At 39.6% G+C, this 21,386-nt stretch overlaps 3 protein-coding genes and 1 long non-coding RNA gene across 6 annotated transcripts; 2 read left to right on the top strand and 2 right to left on the bottom strand.

Annotated features, from left to right (window-relative positions):
* Positions 1–33: 33 nt before the first annotated feature.
* LOC149987531 (uncharacterized) lies at positions 34–1,108 on the bottom strand. Its single transcript, XR_016498026.1, has 4 exons — positions 1,088–1,108; positions 773–895; positions 532–584; positions 34–275 (listed from the first exon to the last, which is right to left on the bottom strand). It is a non-coding gene; the product is annotated as an uncharacterized LOC149987531 (long non-coding RNA).
* Positions 1,109–1,279: 171 nt separating this feature from the next.
* On the top strand, positions 1,280–3,158 carry LOC112294236 (uncharacterized). Its single transcript, XM_024544507.3, has 2 exons — positions 1,280–2,503; positions 2,781–3,158. Exon 1 carries the CDS (start codon positions 1,627–1,629, stop codon positions 2,155–2,157), a length of 531 nt encoding a protein of 176 aa, XP_024400275.1. The 5' UTR covers positions 1,280–1,626; the 3' UTR covers positions 2,158–2,503; positions 2,781–3,158.
* A 6,340-nt stretch (positions 3,159–9,498) lies between these two features.
* LOC112294864 (uncharacterized) lies at positions 9,499–12,844 on the top strand. The gene is made up of 6 exons (XM_090243635.1): positions 9,499–9,833; positions 10,163–10,220; positions 10,471–10,937; positions 11,162–11,387; positions 11,868–11,944; positions 12,055–12,844. The coding sequence occupies exons 3-4, from the start codon at positions 10,530–10,532 to the stop codon at positions 11,366–11,368; spliced, it is 615 nt and encodes a 204-aa protein (XP_090099761.1). The 5' UTR covers positions 9,499–9,833; positions 10,163–10,220; positions 10,471–10,529; the 3' UTR covers positions 11,369–11,387; positions 11,868–11,944; positions 12,055–12,844.
* A 5,716-nt stretch (positions 12,845–18,560) lies between these two features.
* Positions 18,561–20,646, bottom strand: LOC112294330 (uncharacterized). 3 transcript variants are annotated; one of them, XM_024544636.3, is made up of 4 exons: positions 20,442–20,646; positions 19,895–19,943; positions 19,254–19,380; positions 18,561–18,991 (listed from the first exon to the last, which is right to left on the bottom strand). In XM_024544636.3, exons 1-4 carry the CDS (start codon positions 20,496–20,498, stop codon positions 18,919–18,921), a joined length of 306 nt encoding a protein of 101 aa, XP_024400404.1. In that variant the 5' UTR covers positions 20,499–20,646; the 3' UTR covers positions 18,561–18,918. The 3 variants fall into 3 exon arrangements, 1 of the variants encoding a protein (XP_024400404.1); XR_002973294.3 differs by having other exon boundaries at positions 18,761–18,991; positions 19,378–19,462; positions 19,895–19,921; positions 20,442–20,582; XR_002973297.3 differs by lacking the exon at positions 19,895–19,943 and having other exon boundaries at positions 18,761–18,991; positions 19,378–19,462; positions 20,442–20,580.
* Between the last annotated feature and the right edge of the window lie 740 nt (positions 20,647–21,386).

Here is a 21,386-nt window from a genome sequence, read left to right on the forward strand (position 1 = left end):
TAAAGACTTCTGGATAAGAAATTCATTAAAAAAACCTCGCTGCGCCATTGAAAGGTTGAGCCGGGCCGCCGGTGCCGCCCACGATAACGCCGACGCCATCGCCATAATTAAAGTCAGCTAATAGTTAAAAGGCTCGCCACTTCGACGAGTCTTTTCGAGGTTTATCACATCCTCAAAAACAAGATTCAGCGCAGCACTAATTCGCACTCAACCTCTAGAATCCTCTTCAATCCAAACTAAGAAAAATCTCACTCTTCTTCCTCCCTGTCAAGAAACTGCACACCAAGAAAGCAACAAGGATTTCACACAATCCGCTACAAAATAAATTAAAAACGTCGCAAAGAAATAATACGGAAATTGCACAATCTCGCACAAAAAAGAGAAGCGAGAGAAGTGAAAGGTAGCTGACAAGGATTTCACACAAGCGGCGTCTCCCGCTACAAAATCAAGTAAAAACACCGCAAACAAATACGGAAGTTGCAATTTAAGCGCGCACAAAACAGAGAAGAGAGACGTGAGAGATAGGTGAACCTGGTGCGAGGAGAGCGCAGAAGGTCGAAGCGCTTCGAAGAAGCTGATCCCAACTACAACAAAAGTGGAAAAGTGAGCAAATGCAGTGTCAAGACAGCTTTCTTTCGTGAATTGAGTGAAGTGTTTAATCGGAGACGACGAAGATAAGACGACGACTACTGTAGTGACATTCCTACAGATGATAGTAACTTACTAGTCGGAGGAAGAAGGAGAAGATTGAGGCTTAAGGCGTTTGATTGACCTCATTCAAGCTGTTGATGGAGTATTCCGAGTCGGTTTTATGAAATGAAACCCGTTGTAGTGAAGTGGAATCGTTTTTTGGAGGTCTCTGCTTTATCCACTTGAGATAGTTCGGGGAAACATGCTACAGTACCGTGACACTGTGGCAAGATCGTCACCCTTGTTGGTCAAAGTAATATCAACAACACATGAGTTGTTGCTATCATTTGTTGTATCAATAAGAATTAACATGAGTTATTGACATAATTCAAATAAAATAACTTAAAATGGCTCAGAAATGGTTCGCCTTCTCCTATAGTCCCATTTACTATCCAACGGGTATGACAATCAAAGTCATCCTTGTTACGGATAGAGATAAAAGGGGTTTTTTAGGGAACTTTAATGAAATTCCAAGCACTGCCAATGATTTATTTCTGGGGAAAAGAAACTGAAAATAATTATGGTAGACATTTAAAATAGTTTGAAATGGCTTCATTAAGGTAGAATGATCCAAAACAACCCGTTAGCCTTATAGCACCAACTTCTGTATACTTTGTAGATATTAAAGAACATGTTTGCAATAAATTTACAAGTGATGTTATAATAGCCTACATGCCAGTCTATCCGTCACTTTTTTCTTTCTAAAATCTTAAACCCTAAACCCTAAACCCTAAGATGTATTTTTCCATTCTACAAAGACACCCTGAAGCATAAAAGTCTTATGTCAGTGGGTGGTTTTCTGTTTTTCACCTTGATTTCAACGCCTTTCCCGTACCTGTCCACAATCTCAGACCTCACACGACGCAAATTCCTAAGAGATTGTGACGGATCGCGGCCTAAATTCAGGGTTTAGGATTGAAGGTTTAGGGTTCCTGCATGGGGCAGTCGCCGTCGAAGCGAGTCGAGGAGACACTCTCCACATCCCTCTCCTTCCACGCGGCCGTGGACGCCAGCTTCGAGGAATGCATGGCGCTCTCGCAACACGCCTTCCCCGGGCTACAACTCTACCAGCTCCTGGACGCCTCGCGCCGCGTCTACGACAAGATCCCCCTCCCCGAGGAGGATGAAGTTGCAAGGTACAAGCAGCGGTGGCTGCCGCACCGCCCGACCCAGGCGCAGGTGGACGCCACCGTGAGGAAGGAGCGGTTGAGGAGGACGGTGGCGATTGACGAGTTCAGGGCGTTCGCTCTCGTGCTGTTCCGGGATATGGGCTTGGCGACGGCGCGGCACCGGCTGGTGGTTTATGTTCCCCTGGGAACCCTGGCGGTCCTGGTTACCGACTTGTGTGCCAAGCGGTTGCCCGTTGTGGGGCCTATGTATCGTGCTGGGGGGGTGCTCATGCCGGGATTGCTCCTTGGGTCTGTGGTGGGAGGTGTGGTGGTCGGGACGCAGCTCAGAATGGATTAGAGTGTGGGTGTATGCCCTGATTCTGCCTCTGTACATTTAGGGTTAAGGATTTAGTGTATCGGTAGATTGTATGTGTAGTGTGTACATCGTGTAATTCTTTCTCTGTGCATTTGATTCAGAATTCAGTATGTGGTATATTGGCTGTAGAGTGTAGTAGATCTTATACCCTAATTCTTCTTCCACTGCAAATGATTCCCAATAACGTCCAATCTCTACAGTGTCGACTGCTCACACACGCCTCTCGCGTCTTGCTCAAGTTCAATGCTCACCCTGGAGCGATTTACAGATGAAGGTCCTGAAGCTCGAATATGGTGAACTGTCTGTATTTTGGTCATCGACTGTGACGGTTAAGTGTTTCTAGCTCCTCATGAGATCTTGAGTACTGTCTTGTTTCTGTTGTGGTTGATTAGTATATTAATTGGCTTAGTGGAATGTTGGGAGAGGAAGACTGGGCTTGGTTGATTGGCGAACTAGTAGTTTTGCAGCATCCTTCTAATGCAGCTCTTGCAAGGCGCTCACTTCGTTTCACTTTAGCCCTAGATTCTTATAGTGCTTTAATCGGATGGAGCTCGTTTCTTCGTTTAGAGTGCTGTTTTGCTGACATTTTTGCTTTGCCGATGCAGTCATGTCAGCTCGCTCGAGTAGTGTGGTGACTGGTGTTGGTGATGGCGTCTCTGCTTCATGCTTCTGCTGTCTTTTCGACGAAGAGATGAACGAAGCACTGGAGACCACCTGGGCCTCTCAAGCCCATCCTACAATAATGTAGAGTAACTGCTTGAACCGACATATTCCACATCAAAATACTAGATTTAATTGTAGTCAGAAAGTAGAGTTTAAACACGATACATCTTCTTTTTCCATATTCAAATCACCTCTAGAGAAGTTTTAGTGAGCACCAAGCTCTGCCATTGACTGGATGAGACCACCGAGCTCTTCTAAATAGTGAGAAAGAGTGGTCTAAAGAGGGGATATCTTATTGAAAGCTTGGGTGACTTACTCTACCTATTAGCCTTTAACTCATGGGATTCTTTTTTCTTGCAGTCTGGTTCCAGCTTCTCAGGTACATGGATAGAACTACCACCATGAACAGTACAAAACCTTGCACCAGAGCGGTCGCTCGAGCTGCAAAACTGGCTCCGGGTGTGGAAAAGAGGCTTCGTATCGGTGAGGCTTTCTTGGGATAATGTGAACATTTACATATTCCACCAGATCCGGAAACCATTCGCCAAGTACGTTCCGGATACGCCCTGAATTTCTACTGGTCAACAAATTTTGATCCATCCTTCAGAAAACCTCCCTACCCATCAACCATTATTCATAATCAACAAATTGAGGTGTATCCACTTCCATCCCAACCACTTTCATCCCATCACCACCCATTCAGTTCCAAACGGAGGTTTGTTAATAGTCAAGATCCCATAATTTTGGTGAGCGCTTATGGGAGGTACCTAAGGCATTTCTTGAAAACTAGAAAGTTTGGAGTGGGTTTGGTCTGCTTTGGTGAGAATTGGGGAAGAAGTTGGAAAAAAGAAGAATTTGGAGTTCAAATTCTTTTGCCAATGAAGGTGGTTTGGCATGCAAGCAAACATTTCATCAAAAAACACTTCATCGCCTTAATTTTAGTGTCAAAATTATTTAATGTGTTTTGGTATTTTTACAAAATACCGAATATAACCAAAGACTTGCCAAAAACGTCGGAAAATGGACTATAATATGAGCATTTCAAGCCACAATGGATGCAAAACATGGCTAAATTTCACAAAACATGTGAATTCTAAAAGTCATGAAGTGCTAAAATACAAGTAAAGAAACACTTCATCAAAAAATCAAGGTGATGAATTATAGGAATTTTTTTAAGTTTGGGGGGGGGTCCATTTTTTGACAACACAATCTACAAAGAGAACGGGAAACGAAAATGATAGACTTTAAGGAGAAGTACAATTAGTTGATGCAAAATCAAGGTAGATTTGAAAAAGACACAAAGCCCAATGCAAAAAATTAAATATAAAATCAAACTGTGTACGAAGTCGAGCATGATCTTTGGCCAAATGGGCCAACGGCATCATACGTGACCCAAATCCATATGGTACTAGCTATTTATGGCAGATTTGTTTCAGCTATTTATAGGAAATCCACTGTATCTATTTATGGCAGATTTTGTAGTGCACATGACATATGATTTCTTGGAAGTATGTAGCCATGAGATGAATACACCAAAAAGAGCCTTTAAATCAATCCCTTGTTCACATATGAGGTCACATTATTTTTCCCAAATTTGACAATTAGGACTTCATTGCACCACTCAACACCCAGAAAAAGATTTCAAAAAATAATAAGCCAAACATGCAAATACGATGCGATGCAAAAGTGAGAGGGGAAGCCACTCTTACTTTTGCATTGCATTGCATTTTCCGTATCTCCCCTCTCACTTAGCTTAGCCTAGAAGCCACACATCCCCTGGGCCCTTCAGGGGTTAACTTGTCTGTTATTTGGGGGATTACCGTACCTTATTGTGACAGGATGAGTCAACTTGGTCAGAAAGAACTAGGAAAAAGGTGGCTAACATTTTTGCACTCTCTATGAGTGAAGTTGGCTAGCATTTCCTCACTCTCTATGAGTGAAGTGGCACACTGTTTGAGTGAGGACTCAGGAGTGACAGAAATGTCACCAGAACACAGGCATGCGCAAACAGCATGTGACAATGCCTGCACTCCTTTGCAGGACCCACTTCGAGACCAGCAACCAGTGGAATGCTGAATGTAATACTGGCATAGATGATGATGTGCAAACTCTTGAATTCTGTAGATTCAATATCATCCAGTCTCTAGTCCAAAGTGGGCCTACGTGCCTCTCTACAAAATTGGGGTACATCCAAACTGACTTTCATCCCCTTACCACCAGTTTCCCCATCCAAATGAAGGTTTTTGTTAGTCAGGACCCCTTACTTTTGGTCGGCACTTATGGGGGTTAGATATTGGCTAACAAAACATGGCTACATGCTTTGAAAATTCATATTTTGTTAAAATCACTTGTTAAAATTATAAAACTATTGACTATTACTCAGAAATAAATGTATTATTATTTTTCTCCATATATGCACATTGTTTAATTTGTTGGTTATCAGGAGGGAGGTCTACCTTAATTAAGTTCTCTTATTTAGAGGTACAAAACCACATACCATATGTCCAGGTGACTTTTGACAATCAACCGCTAAAATAACTATTTTTTCCTTCTACGGGCATTTGGACATAATGGATATCACCTAGACAAACCTCTAGAATTCTCCAAACATTTAGGATGTTCTCCATTGTACAGTATGTAAGAAACTGACCACACCTTCAGTACAAATTATTTGATTTTTCCTGTAAGTGAAAACAATTGTACATTGTCCAGCGCACAATCGTGGCTAGCACCATGATGCATTTGTGGTGTACAAACTCTGGTTCACTGTTACGAGTCACATGTCTGTACTGTACATTCAATCTGACCGTGCTTTTCACTTTGCCTAACCTCTTTCCTTCACAACATGATTCATGCCATACCCCGCCAAAAACTTGATTTGTTGGGCTGTGTCAATTTATTAAGATTGACAGAGCCTTCTCAGACTTCATTTTATGGTACAATTTGCTTCACAAGCCCGGACAGCTTGTAACAACTTTCTTCAACAATATTGCAAGTTTCATCACCTTAGTATCAAATTAATTTTGATCTGATTTCATTTTGGGGCTGTTTTAGTCCAGGCACCCACTTAATCCTTTAAGGCATACGAGCTCACGAGGTCTGGGCGAATCTACAAGCACAATAGATTATCCAAAACATCATTCATACATTAGTTTATTTTATGGCCACCACACTCCAGTGACTCCACAGATGGTAAAAATATATTCATGGAGAGTGATAGCATTTAGTAATCAACTAGTGTGGTTAACAATAAATATTACTGTAGCGAAGTACAAATGAGGCAATTTTTAACATCCTTTGACACTTTCATACTAATTTTGCCACTTCACAAAAATCGTTGAATTTAGAGTGTCAAAATAACCCCATTTATTGTAGTGTTAGATTTACATCTAGTGTAAGCCTCATTTAGGTCTTTGGACCTTTGTTGACATCCAATATTTTTGTTCATATTTAAGGCTGCTTTGCACTATTATCGCTCGTTAAAATTTCAGTCCAAACCAAGGCAAGAGTCTTGGATTGAAAAAATATAGTAAAATATACAATTTGAAGCCTTCAAATGGTCACAGTGTGAAGCCTCAAAGGCCATGTCCAAAGGCCAAGTGCCAAACCAATTGAAGAAGACTCGAATCAATTCCCACTTATTTCCTAGGAAAAAAATACTTTTTCATCAAACAATGTGGATCTTTACAAATTTTGAATATATAGTGATCGATGAATGACAAGAATCCCCATCAAAACTATTGCATGATCCAAGTACCATCCTTCTTGTTAATGACAAGTTTTAGGTCTCTAGCTCAGACATAAAAATTTTGGTTCAATGCTACAATGGTACTTCATTCATCCACCTCCCGTTATTCTCACATTTACACTACAATTTCATAGAATTTTTTAATAAAAATGAAAGTACTCATTTTTCTAATTAATCTAATTCTATTATTCAAATGAAGTCATTAAATAATTACTTATTCACTTAGAATTTGATTGAAGGTTAAGGTGGCAGGACTATCTAATTTTTGGAACTAATAGATTGAAAGCATTTATTGTTTTAGGATGTTATTTTCCCAAGTGACACCACCATTCAATGATATATAACTACTTTATATGATTAGTTTTTATTCAAAATCTAGAATTCATTCAACTCATTGAATACTTGTCAAATTCAAAATCAACATATGGTAAGACATTGGAGAGATTATAGGCCACTCTTGTCTCTTGTTAATCCCCATGGTGGTTTTTCTCGAAGTTCTACAACCCTCAACATTCGATATTTACATCTTTTAAGAAGTAATCAATAGCATATTGGAATCTTTTTAACTACAATTACTCATACGCCGAGGTTGCTCATTTGTAGTTCTCCAAGTTGTAAGATATTTATTTGCTCATGAGCCCATGAGTTTCAAAAACGTCCAATAGTTCTTTTCACTATATACTTTACCCAAATTTATGAGCGACAATGTGTTTACTAAATATGACCTGCACAAAGGTAAATTCACTAGTATTCCCTAAATACAACCATGTAATATCAGTTGGAGTAGCTAGTACAATTGTCCTTTGGAGTTAATAGACATGATTTTTATAATCTTGTAAGTGATTGAGCTTTCGACATTATTTACTTCACATGACTTGGTCTTTACTCGATACATCTTTATGGGTGTCTAGAAGGCCTGACGTTAGTTGGCATTTAGAATTAATGGACATGAATTGTACAATCTTGCAGGCGATTGAGCTGTCGACATTATTTACAGCACATGACCTGGTCTTTATCCCACACGTCTTTATGGGTGTCCAAAGGGCCCGACATTAACTTTGAGATGTACAACATACCAACCGGATATTTCTTAGGAATGTAAACTCAGGTCATAAAAAATCATCACACTTTTTTGTAATTACCATCAGCAACTTGTCTTGTCTTCCAAAAAATAATTGAAAAATAAAATAATTTTGAATGAAAAGAACCTTCTACACAATTCATGGACTAATAGCTAGTTGGCGGCTTCAAGCAACATCCCAAAACCTTGCCATCATGTTATTTAAGAACAAACTATATCTCTTGCCTAAATATAAAAAGGATATAGAAGTGAACGGTAGTCGCTTTTAGGTTGTTTCTCTGTAAAAAGCCACCAAAAAGTAGCCATACATTTAAGATCAAAGTTGTACTTGAGACAATTAAAAAATGCTATTTGATGCTACTTGATGCTATTTTAACCAACCCAAACTTCCTTCAAGAGTTTGAATTAAAGGAAGTTTGGGTTGACAAAAATAGCATCAAACGACCCAAGTTTTGCACATGGGGCTTTAGCCAAAAGTGATGGCAATAACACAATGCAGGGTGATGGATTTTGGACATCAACTTAGTGTAAAGGACTAAGTTAGTAATGTAATTCGTGGAATTTGACAGCCTCTTCACCTTTGGTCATATTGTGAAGTGGTCCATAGTGTTGTCAACACTAAATACCATAGTTAGTGTATTGCATGACAAACAAGCTCATTGATAGCCTGAATGTGTGGTAAGTGAGTGAAATGATTTGCTTGTAAAGGAGTGGCGCAAGACACCTGTCCATTCACATTGTGCAACAAACAAGCAGACAATCATGATGGACACTGCCATGACTGAAAAAACTACTTGCTTTGCAGGCAGACTCACATGCCCCATCTGCACAACATCACCAGCTGGAGATGATGGCAATTTAGTGTATACCTCACATGCCCCTACTGCAGAGGCAAACGTACATACAGACCGGACAGAAAACATACTCCCTATTACTTCCCTGAAATGAAAAGGAAAGGGGGATTGTCTTAATATTGCTTAACCCAAAAATGTCAGTTGGGAACCATATATACATGCATGTATTTTACTTTGTAGAATACAATTTTTTTAGCATGACAGACATCTTTGGATTGAAGATTCTTCAACTAACATCTTTCATTTGGGGTCATTTCAATATCTCAACCTTATCATGTTCAAATATGACACCATTCATGTAGAATAGTGTGGCCACTAGGGGTTTATTTCTGATGTTTATAAACCCTTAAATTTTAGAAGGTGCCGGTAATGGCCTCAATATTCTACATGCATGATGTCGTATCTGATATCGTTTAGATATTGAAATGATTTTCAAATGAAAGATATAAAGTTGAAGAATCTTAAACTCAAAGGTGTATGCTTTGCTATACTTAAATACATTCTATTAGAATTTTTACATTGCAAAGTGTATTAAGTGCCTGTGTATACGGTTCCCAACTGACATTTACGTTTTAAGAGTTCATTTCACAGGAAGACCTTGTAAACTAAGAATTTTATCTTCTTGGCATGATTTCAAAATACCATAGATGATAGGACGATTGATAAGTATCCAATGTACAAATCGTAAAGCGCCTCAAGATGGTATTAACCAAGTCTAGTTTCACAAAATGAAACTAAAATTGTGAATATCTGCACTGGTAGAGCTTTGAGTGACACACAACTAGGGTCTCCCTGTTTCTACGTATCGCCCACCGTACTAATGATCTGGAAGCCCGTGATAGACACGTGTACCCAAATTACAGCACCATAATCACCATGCTTATTGCTCCTGAAGTGAGAGCACTACTACTGTTGTGAATCCATTTCCCTGAAGTTTAAAGGGTGTGAGCTACTAGTCCCGACGTAGTACTTGTGTCAATTGCAGCCATGGAGTCTGCCCACAACGTCACCCACTCTTCTTCCCTAGTAACTGTAGTCACCACTTCAACATGAGAGAATATGGTGATATCCTCCATTGTTGCATTTCTCAAGGTTAAGTGGAGTGAACACACAGCTTGTAGCGATCAGGTTCTTGTCCAGTGAAAGTGGTTTCTGACCTCTCCCTTTGAGTTCCTAGATGATCTTTTCACCTGTTTGACGATCAGGCAAGTTGGTTTTTTCATGTTGATCTGAAATATTATTCAGGGGAGGAATAGATGAGGTGCATGGAATGGTATTGATTCTTCGAGATGGTTTCACATCACAGTGCATGGTAAGTACTACGCATTCTAGTGTTTATAGCCGGAGCTAGCGGTCCTCTGAATCTGGAACAGGAAGAGTCATAGAAGTAGTGTGGTTTTTAGCAGGTTATTATCAATTAGTTTCTCAACTTGGTTTTGAAGACGTCATGTTTGGTAGGTTTCAAGAGGAGATTACAGCAGAAGTAGCTGCAGACGGGTTGCACTGTAACGTTCCTGCAACGAAAGCTTCGAAAATGTTAGAGGACGTCACTTGCTACAGATCTGGCCCATTATCATCTCTGATCTAGTAATGTATGAGTAGATCTTGAGTTTTTCTGATGTTGGAGGCGTTCTGACGCAGGAGCGACGAATGACAATCTGCTGCTGCACACAAGTTATCAACCGGGTCCGAGTTAAATGTAAACTTCTGCCTGTTCTGGACCTTCCACACTGTTGAGTAAACACACAGCATGAGTAACATCTTCTGTGTCTAGCTATGCATCTTAACCTTCGCGCTCACAAGTCCTATTTCTAGTAGATCTGAGTCCATAAAGCGTGAAAACATGACCCAACGAGTTGTAACTGAAGAGGACTACTTCGTTTCTAGTCAGAAGAGCAACGAGTCTGGACGTACTACATATTATGCAACTGTTTCTGTGTACTATCTAGGCTTTTAATAGTGGCTGCACTTGGTTGAGGTCGAGTACTGCGATGGTGAAGCCCACCAAATGGTTCAAAGCTGTGAAGAAGGCCTTCCGCTCGCCTTCCAAGGAGAGGCCACTCCTGATCAATCTCCAGTAATCACTTATAAATACACTGTAAACTTCATCAGTCTAGCGATCTCATCTTCTCACATTCTCACTTTTTTCAAACAGAAGGCTGATCAGGGTGATGAGAAGCAGCAGCTCCTCACCAAGCATGACTTTCCACCACAGGCTCATCCGCTGTCACTGTTCGAAATCATCAGCCACAAGCTGGTCCAAGGGCAGCCACCGAAAGTCCTACAACCACAATCTCCCAAAAGAGAAGAAAAACAGGTACTAGAACACGAAGAAGATGCCAGCGAACAAGAAGAAGTAGAAGAACAGGAAGCAGCAGCCACCACGATCCAGCAACGCTTTCTTACCATCCCCCTGGTAAGTTAAAACCTCACCCTGGTAAGACTCTCAAACATGAATATGCAGAGCGTTTCAAGGCTCATAACCTCATTCTTGCAAGCACTACGCTGCCAAAGTCATGACTGTCTTCCTTGCAGAAGCGACTGCAATGTCGATATTCATTACTTTGGCAGCGCTGTGCTTGCCGAATTAAGCCTTTGAGTGTTCGTAGACTTGATGTTTGGTGGATTGACTGTTTGCAGGCTTTGAAAGGGTTGGTGAGGCTTCAGGCTTTGGTGCGAGGACATCTGGTCCGCAGACAAGCCGCCAAAACGTTGCGAACCATGGAAGCCATAGTTCGTGTGCAAGCTGTGTTTCGAGGACGGCCTGTGAGAATGTGCTTCAAAGGTGGCCTTGAGAGCTGTAAGAAGCTGCAGAACATCAAGTCTAGCTCCAAGGCACAGCTCTAATGGTGTGGTGCATAATGAGGTACACTAATTAAAACATCTGTCATAATCTGGAGATGAGTAGTACTACTACTTTTGCTAAGTCTCTAGATGTGGTGAGGTTGTTGACATCTCACAACATTTATACTCCAACAAAATCCTAGTCACGTCCGGGATAAATGACTGTACAGGCAGTTTCTTGTAGTTTGGGAAGGTCTCTCACTTTCTCAAACATGAACATGCAGAGCGTTTCAAGGCTCATAACGTCCTCATTCTTGCAAGCACAACGCTGCCAAAGTCATGACCCTCTTCCTTACAGTGACTGCAAATAGAGATATTCATTACTTTGGCAGCGTTGTGCTTGCCGGATTGAGTCTTTGAGTGATGGCATACACTGCATATTCATGTTTAGGGGGGTGAATCCTAGACTGCTAAATTTATGAGTAAAATAACTCCTTGTCGTAAGATTCAGACTTTCAGTTTTTTGTTATCTGTTTACAATGCACGCAGTGCTGAATTGCAGGACAAGGTGAAGATTGTAGGAAGTATAGAGAAGCAAGCAAAGGTAAAAGTTCGAACTACGGCGCATCTCATCAACAGGTATGAATATTCTAGGAACAGATAAATTCATTATTTTGGCAGTTGTTATGCATACGTAATGAGTTTATCTCCAATAGACACGCATGCGATTTAATTTACTCATGTTGCAGCTGAAGGAGACTACCCCAAACCATAGCTCTTCTTTCACAGACTGTGACGCAAACCATCCGCAAAAAGGCTGGGCATGGGTGGAGCTCTGGACATAAACCAGACCATGGGTTCACAACACGCGCCAAGGCGGTGACTCAGACTCTGGCAAAGATTCATACATTGAAATCAACCCAAACCAGTCCTAGTACTACACCACAAAGGAAGTGAACGTCAACACCAAGGTCAAATATTATGACGATTACATCTCAGACCAGGCCCCCAAAAAGACCCACTTCTCCTCACGACTCATGAAGAAGGAGCTTGGTGTTGACTGGTCTGCACACAAACTACTGCAAATGGAGGTGCCGGATGCCACAGAAGAAGACCAGAAAGTGAGCACTCCAGAGTCATCATCTTCACTTTCTCAAGGCAATGAAGGTTCGGATGCTTCATCTGTTAAAAATGCGAGTCCACAAGGTTCGGATGCTGCGTCTGTTTGTCAAATGACAGAGACGTCTGCGGGAACTAGCATGGTGGAATTTGGTGGCGGTCAAGAGCCATCATGTGATGGTGTGGCCATGGAGCAGTTGGTGTTACATGTCCAGGCAATCATGGAGGAGCTGATCCAGCGCTCAGTGACAGTTTGTCGGGGTCCAATGGTGTGCATGTACAGGAAGAAGATGCAATTCTTGGCTTAGCTTCAGGTATACTTAGCATTTTATAAAGTCAAACTCTCGTTTAACAAAACTGTGATGTGATGTGATGTGATGAAATTATATTATTAAGCAATGTTTTCTTCCTTGCTCCGGAGTTGCGCTTTCTCGCCTAGAAGACGCGCTTTCTCATCTTGAAGTCGGTCTTCTTTGCTCCGAAGTTGCGTCTTCTCTTGAAAGTCAGAGCACGTATTGATCTGTTCCTCCACTTTTTCAATTTTCTGTTCCAATTTTGTTATGTCCTCCTCCACTCTTCCAATCTTCTGTACCAATTCTCTTATCTCCTCCTCTACTCCTCGTACGCGCTGTTCCACTTCTCGTATCTCCTCTCCCACGCTATGTTTCCGCTTCGCCAAGCTCTCATCCACGCCCCCCATTCAATGAGTTCAATTCAATGGGCATCTAACAATGAGGGTCCGGTCCTTGTAGCACAATTCCCCAAACCCCAAACAGATAATCTGTATATCTACTCTCGAACAAGCGCTGATCGTGTCGGACCAGCAACCCTAAACCCTACAACCGGCATCGAACCTTATCAACGCCAGCGGAAGCAATGTTCACCGACACCAATGTGCAGCAACTAGCCAGCGAGGAGTTGCGGGCACTACGAGTTGAAGCAAATGAGACGATATAAGCAGCGTTGCAAATGAGTCGACACAAGCAGCTTTGCAAATGAGACGATACAAGTAGCGTTGTAAATGAGACGACACAAGCAGCTTTGCAAATGAGACGATACAAGCAGCGTTGCAAATGAGACGACGCAAGCAGCTTTGCAAACGAGACGAGAGATCTGACTTTGGCCCAGGAGGAAACTTCGGTCCGCAGCCCTCCCGACCTGCCAGCCTCGAAATTGACGACTAGCTGCGGCCAATGATTGCCGTCGATTGCCTGTATAATTATGGGCCGTCGATCTTTACAAAAATAGTGTCAATTTTTTTATTTTTTTTTGAAAGTAGATGTTTGGTGAAACAAATATTTTTGAAAATGCATACCTCATCGAGTAAAGTATCTAACAATTTTAAAAAGTACTCTAAAAAAACTTTTTAAAATATTTTTGCCAATCCACCCCTCAAGAATGGTGTGTGGTTTAGAGGTGGAGACATTCTTGTTGAGACCCCTCACTAGGCTTGCGCCCATTTGTGCCATTGGAATAAAGATGAACACCTAAATATCAGAAGGTGCCATTGGTAGCCTCAATATGGTGATGTATTTGAACATGATAAGGTATAGATATTGAAATGACTTCCAAACAAAAGTTATTAGTTGAAGAATCTTCAATACAAAGGTGTAAGTCATGCTAGATATTTATACAATTTGAATATTCTACAGTATATAATACCGTACCCTAGTGTCATATTCGGCACTCTTATGCCGAATAATTATTTTTTTCCCAAAATAGAAGTTTGGCAAATGTCTTAAAATAGAATATTTTCAAAATCCCTTTTTTCACCATGTTAAAATTTTGAAGTTTTTTTTCAAATTTTCCAAAAATTTCGGCAGTTGTTATTAGAATTATTTTAGCCAAACCTGACCCTAGAGTACGGTATGTGTTTGTCAATGTGGTTTTAGATTGACATTTAAGGATTATGGATCGATCACCGACAGTTACCATTGTTACGTTCATTATATAAGTGATAATAATAAAGTGTCTAAACTAACAAGTTTTATCCTACAACAAATGATGTAGTGTACAAGCCTTTGGCATCTAGTGGATCTAGCTTTGGAGCAACTCGCTTGAGAGAAGGAGTTGGTCCCATGCTCCATACTCTATTGATTCAATCTCATTCTCATTGGACGTATAAGACTTGTATCCAAATTCTTCTCACTTCTAGAAACGCTTTATTTTTAACTCTCAATATGTTTTTTTTTTTGGATAACATTGTAGACTTTATACTGCAAATAATCCTAGTTGCAATTAGATCATTCTCTGGTTTCTTAATAGATATGTATATTTTACAACAGTTCCTAATTTATATGTTGTGAGGTATTAGAAATGCTATGTGTAAGTAGAGGAAAAAATCAAAATCAATCAAATTAAACTAAATATTATAGGATGTTATCTAAAATTTCCAAATGACAAATATATAACTAATTTTTTTAAAATTATGTTGATCTAATTGGTTAATTGAGAAGTTTGGAAGTATAGCTACGGTAATGTTCTAAACATATGAATGCATTTTAACTATCGAATAATGAGATCTTCAACTCAAACAATCAAAAACATAAACATGTATACAACCTCAAATAGTGTGAAATTAAAATTTTAGTAATGATGTATGACTTGCAAATATATGTTTCATTCTTAAGTGTAAGATAACATAGGTTACAAGGTCGCAAATATCAAAAAGTTTGAAAGAAATCCATCAAGTTGTTGGCCATTAATTTAAAAGAAATCTATCAAGTTGTTGGCCATTAATTTAAAAGAAATCTATCAAGTTGTTGGCCATTAATTTAAAAGAAATCCATCAAGTCAGCCACCTTCTCTTCTTCAACCTAATTCTAAAATACTAAAAACTATTTAGAGATGATTTGAAGCATTCTAAATGTGAAAAGCTCATAACATCTTATCAATGTTTGGTGACTTCAAAAATGAGTCTAATGGCAAAGAATATTATGAAATATCAAGAATGGAAGAACCAATCATTTATTGTTAGTTGATGTGAAACCACAATGTGACAACAAACCATATCATGAACAACCCCTAATTATTTCAAGGGAGAATATTATGTAATTTTAGGATAGAAATGTAGGTTCAAGCTACGTGGCTTATCTTTTGAAGTTACAAAAATAAGATCTCTACTTTGAACCTAAATTTCTACTTCAAAATGAAGGGAGGTTGTATATATGCGGTTGAATGGTGTCATTACAACATTATAATGTGCATACATGGAGAGATCAAATAATAACACAATTGTTATTTAGTGATAGCCAATAGAATGATTACAATTTCAATCCAAGTGATTTCATATTTTTCTTGATGAAATGTGAATTAGTGGGAAATTTCCAAGGTGAGTTGCCATGTTTAGCCAAAGGCCACTAATAGGTACCTCCGTGAGCACCGACCAAAAGTAAGGATTCAAACTAATAGGAAACCATTATTTGGAGCTGAATGGGTGGTAATGTGATGGAAGTGGGTTGGATACATACCCCAATTTTATAGTTGTTGGTCATGGATTTTGGTTGATTACCGGGAGGTTTACCTTATTCAATTTGAAACCCCAAGGTCTTGAGTTGAACCCCATGGTCATGAAAGTATATGACTTCCTGCCAAAAATGGTTTCATTGTATTCTTGAAAGCTGGAAGGTCTTTTTCTTAATTAAATCAATCAATCTACTTGGAGGTGTGAAAATTGACATAGGCTACTGTAATCCCAAGTAACATGAACCACAAGGCATTGCCAAGATCGAAGACTGCTAATTCCCAGGTACGAATGATATGGTAATATGTAAACCAAAAGATAAGCGGCTATTAGCCCTCAGCATGACAAGCACATATGAACTCAGGCCATTTCACATGATACCCGACCCGAGTATCACCTCAATATCGAGCTATGTGTCGACCAAATATCACAGGCATTACTCAAATAGGAGCATCTTAATAAATGTTGGCTGGCCTATCATCAGACTGAGACGTATGAGATTAGACACTCTAGAGCCTACAGGGAGGATGCCATGCAGATTACGAACCTTGATTTCAGTGCTAATCACATGTTCTGGCTGTAAGACAAGCATTTAGTATGCATGAACTTTGTGCATGATCAGCTTCAAAACCTCAAATGTCAGTTGGGAAACATATGTACAGGCACGTATTTTACTCTGTAGAATACAAAAATGTAATTTAGCAAGGCTTATACCTTTGGATTGAAGATTCTTCAGCTAAGTTACTTCTTTCATTTAATGGTCATTTCATTATTTGAACCAAGTTATCATGTTCAAATACAACACCATACATGTAGAATATTGTGGCCACCAGTGCCACCTTGTAACACTGAAGGGTTAAAACCACGAATACTCTAATGACACCTTTCTTAGTGGAGTCTAAGCGATCTCCATTCTTGCCAGTTAACCACTTAGTGTTTAAGAGGCCCAAATGTGATCTTTGGAGGATGAAAATACACCATTGCAAACAATGGAGGAAATCAGCACCAAAGGTGACACATCCCAAGTTATGATACTCATTAGATTGTTGCTACAAGAATTGATGTAGGCTCTAGCAAACTATAGTGATATAGGTGAATTAGTGTTGTGGTGATGTGTATTCAATGTGTACATGATGTTCTGCATAATCTATCAAACTCATAGAATCTCTATGGTCTCCCCGGTCATGCTTGCTACCAAAGAATTTATAGCTGAAGAGAATGTACTCCAGGTTTTCTCTAGATATGTATTTCTGCACAGCCACTTGTGATTATCAGCCCATAATGAAATGGGACCATGACAGCCGTAATTTCAAAATGGTATGTAATGGTCGATCCTACTCTCAAGAATCGGCTCTTGAGCAAGCCTCGACGGTCTTCCTTTCCACTGCCTAGTTTAAGTGTTCAAGTGTAACATGAGTTGTAGTTCTTTTTTTATAATGAGGAAGCGAACTCTTTGGTTTGAGAAGGAATTGTAGGCAGATCATTAAGTAAAGTTTGTTTGATGTTCACGTCGATTAGAGACTTAAATCTGAGGTTTATCAAGGATGCGCCGTTGAGCATCGAATCTCGGAGTATACCATTCAGAGGAGTATACCATCGATAAAAAGCATTAAAAGTGGCAGTTTTGAATGATATAATTGAAAACAAAGTCATGGTCTTTCAAGGGTAAATTGATAAAAAGAAAAGGCAATAAAAGTGGCAGTTTCGAATGATATAATTAAAAACAAAATCATGGCCTTCCAAGGTTAACTTGATAGAAAGTACCAAAAGTAGAAATTCAGAATGGTAGATATAAGAACAAAGTCATGGTCTTTCAAAATTAACTTGATAAAAAAGCACTAAAAGTGGTACCTTTGAATGGTATACTTGAAACAAACTCATGGTCTTTCAAGGATAAATTGATGAAAAAAGCACTAAAAGTGGTACCTTTGAATGGGATAGTTGAAAACAAAGTCATGGTCTTTCAAGGGTAAATTGATAAAAAAGAAAAACACTAAAAGTGGCAGTTTTGAATGATATAATTGAAAACAAAGTTATGGTCTTACAAGGGAAAATTGATTTAAAAAAAAGGCACTAAAAGTGGCAATTTTGAATGATATAATTGAAAACAAAATCATGGTTTCTTAAGGTTAACTTGATAAAAAAGCACTAAAAGTGGTACCTTGGAATGGTATACTTGAAAACAAAGTCATGGTCTTTCAAGGTTAACTTGATAAGAAAGCATTAAAAGTGGTACCTTTGAATGGTATACTTGAAAATAAAGTCACGGACTTTGAAGGGTAAATTGATTTTAAAAAGCACTAAAAATGGCAGTTTTGAATGATATAATTGAAAACAAAGTCATGGTCTTTCAAGGGTATATTGACAAAAAAGGCACTAAAAGTGGTACCTTTGAATGGTACCATTGTAAGACCATGACTTTGTTTTCAATTATATCATTCAAAACTGCCACTTTTAGTACTTTTTTTTAATCAATTTACCCTTGAAAGGCCATGTCTTTGTTTTCAATTATATCATTCAAAACTGCCACTTTTAGTGCTTTTTTTTATCGATGGTATATTCCTCTTTTAAAGCACGAGTAAGTTCAGAAATCAGTTTCAGTAATGTGCATACATGTTTAGGATTACATTACTGATACGGCTGCATTTGCAACCAACTGAAGGAAAATCCATGTGCATGCAACTTAGGGTTTATATAAACTGAACAGGGGAAAAAAACAACCAGCACAGTTGTACAAGAAAAAGACCTGATGTAGAGCTATTCTGTTTCTACCCTAAACGACTCTACCTCTATTGTACAGAATGTGAATCTGTTCAGTTTCTAACATGAAGGTTATGTCAATGTACTAGCTCTGGAGTTAAAGTAGATAGTAATTTGCATGTTCTCATCTATAAAGGACAATGGCGTGATCATCCTCTGATGTTGCTACTGGTGTTGTGGAGGTGGTGGTGCCTTGGCCTGTGAGAGCCAGAATGATCTCAGCCGCATGCCGGAAGTTGGGAGCTCCTTCACCAGCAGCTTGTATGTGCTCTCAGCCATGATGATGTGCTCTTGCAGCCGCTTGATGTACTGCTCCACTTGATGTACTGCTCCAGGTTCTCCACCTGCAGTAATGTCCACATTCTGTCATGAGCTTATGTTTGGATTTTCCTGGGAAGGTCAGAAAAGAGAGAGGTATCTGTAAAGTGGGGCAAAGACACTCTGATTTCGTCCTCTTTTCTCATTTTCAATTGTTGAAATCAGCCCCACATGGCTCTGAACATCTATCATCAGCTCAAAGAGGAGAAAGGTGGCTAAGATTCACAATACAACATGCCCCTAATGTAGCTCAGCAGCAAAACTTCATCTTGTAGCACCTACAATTACCATGAATGGTATTTCAAAGGTCCAGTTCTAATAGTGTGAGTTGTGATTCTTGAGATGTTCTCTGCCAAGTAAAGCTTAAATGAAACCACTTGAGCATTAGGAGAATATGGTAGCCTTTCCGTACCTTCTGCACATCAAGGGGAAACGTCCTCAATCAGCTTTCAAGTCTCCATTTCGTTTTAACAAATGATGATTAGGGCCAGCACAGCCTGGAGCCAAAATCGACTCGCAGAGTAGCACTGTTAGTAAGCAGTATAATATGGTGCCAATCCAGAACACCAAGTTATTAGTACTTTCAAGGAACTTTTAATGTACTTCTTATAACTGGTTACCCACACCAGCTACCATCTCATAGAGTGCATATACCATCTGAACATTACTGCAGATGCAACAAGACAGAGGCAGTGTCGTTTATAGGAAGCTCCCAAAGAATTGTTGAATGTTTCATTAAAAACCAAGATTGCCTCCTCGCGCATACAATTTTCAAAATGTAATTTAATGAGTGAGCAACTGCAGCGGTAATAATCCTCCTCGGATCTAGGCGCTTAAAAATTAACTGTGTTGTCCAAAACTATCCTTTTGAGTCATTCGAGGTTACAAATGCTCCACACTATTCAAGTCACAAATGCAAAGCGCCGTACCTTTGTCGCAGAAGCGCATTGATTCACCTGTCAGTAACCCAAGCATCCCCTAAGGCTCAATCATATTAGCCAGTGTAATAATATCTACCGGATTCAGCAATATTGTAGTATTCTAGTACGAATGGCTCATTGAAATTAACTGCGATAGATGCAGCTTCGCGGTTCTAAGGTCAAGTGCAGCAAGGCCAGCATAAAAACATATTACTTTCATCTAAATAGAGTCTCATCCATCTCCAAACTTCTAAACAGCAGAATGCATTCTCTCCAACAAACTACTAAACTTTTTTTATTGCACCTCAACTCAAACTTCTGCTGAACCTTCCTAAATTACTTATTGCCTCCAAAGCTGCAATGAAGAAAACAATTCAAGAAACTCGCATACAGCCATGCACTTCTATCTATCCAAAAGATTGTCATTTTACAACAATTGATTTGAAACCGATTGCATTGATTTGCAAGTAACAAAAAAAAGTTCACAGAATTGTTCTCTGGAGCGTTACCGAACCACAAACGCACAAAGAAATTTCACAATGGAAGCTACACTAACCTCCTTAGCATGTTTCGCAATAATCGAGACAACAAACAAGCCTGAGGCGTCCACCATGGCGAGAGCAATGAGCTCTCTCTAGCTCCGCCTTGAGCTTCTCCTTCAAGTGCCAAGAAATCAAAAGCAACATGCATCACATTGCTCAAATAAAGAACAGGAGCACTTCATAATATCTTCTCTCACGTTGCTGTGAGGGATGTGTCCTTACACCTGGTTAAATTACACCAGGTTAAATGAAAGTTGTACAAATATTTTTGTTTTAACCAGTCGGGGCTTGGATCCGGATGACGTGTCCGAATATCATTGGAAGAGATCAGGTGGTAACTTGTCAGTACTTGAGTGCAGTATCCGAGATCCGAAAAAACCACTCGAGGTTCTTGAGCGTTGATCACTGCCGTTGGAGCGAAATGATCCAAACCATTCAGAACAGTTTCTCATCTCAACCGCTCATTAAGGCGGAATCCGACGGTCACCCCAACCGGTTACTGGAAACTGTTGTATGACTTGGATGTAATTGGATGTGAACTATGATCAGGGTTCTTGAAAACCATTTGAGAACCCTTTCAAGAAGGCCACATACAGTAGGTACTTGTACATGCTGGCCTCTTCCACTCTTAAAAGGATCTGATAGTGTACCACTCTAGTTACCGTATGATCATTTTGTACTCTACATGCAAGTCCAATCAAACTGACATGCTCTCGATATCTCATAAACTTCGACCACATGGATTGGAAGTTTGTAGTATTTGAAGTGAAGAGCAAGGTGTTTTTCTTCCATGCATTTAAAGAATCAGCATTTGGTGACATGACTTGGTGTTAAATATTGCATTACACAAGGTTAAATTTCATACCATCATGGTATACATAATGTTAGTTCCATGCACACCAACTTTTACAGAGAGAAGAAGGGTGTAGCATATTCAAAAAAATTGTGCAACGAGCTTA

This window comes from Physcomitrium patens, chromosome 17 (assembly GCF_059467195.1).
Source record: "Physcomitrium patens ecotype Gransden chromosome 17, ASM5946719v1, whole genome shotgun sequence".
Classification (NCBI taxonomy): domain Eukaryota; kingdom Viridiplantae; phylum Streptophyta; class Bryopsida; order Funariales; family Funariaceae; genus Physcomitrium; species Physcomitrium patens.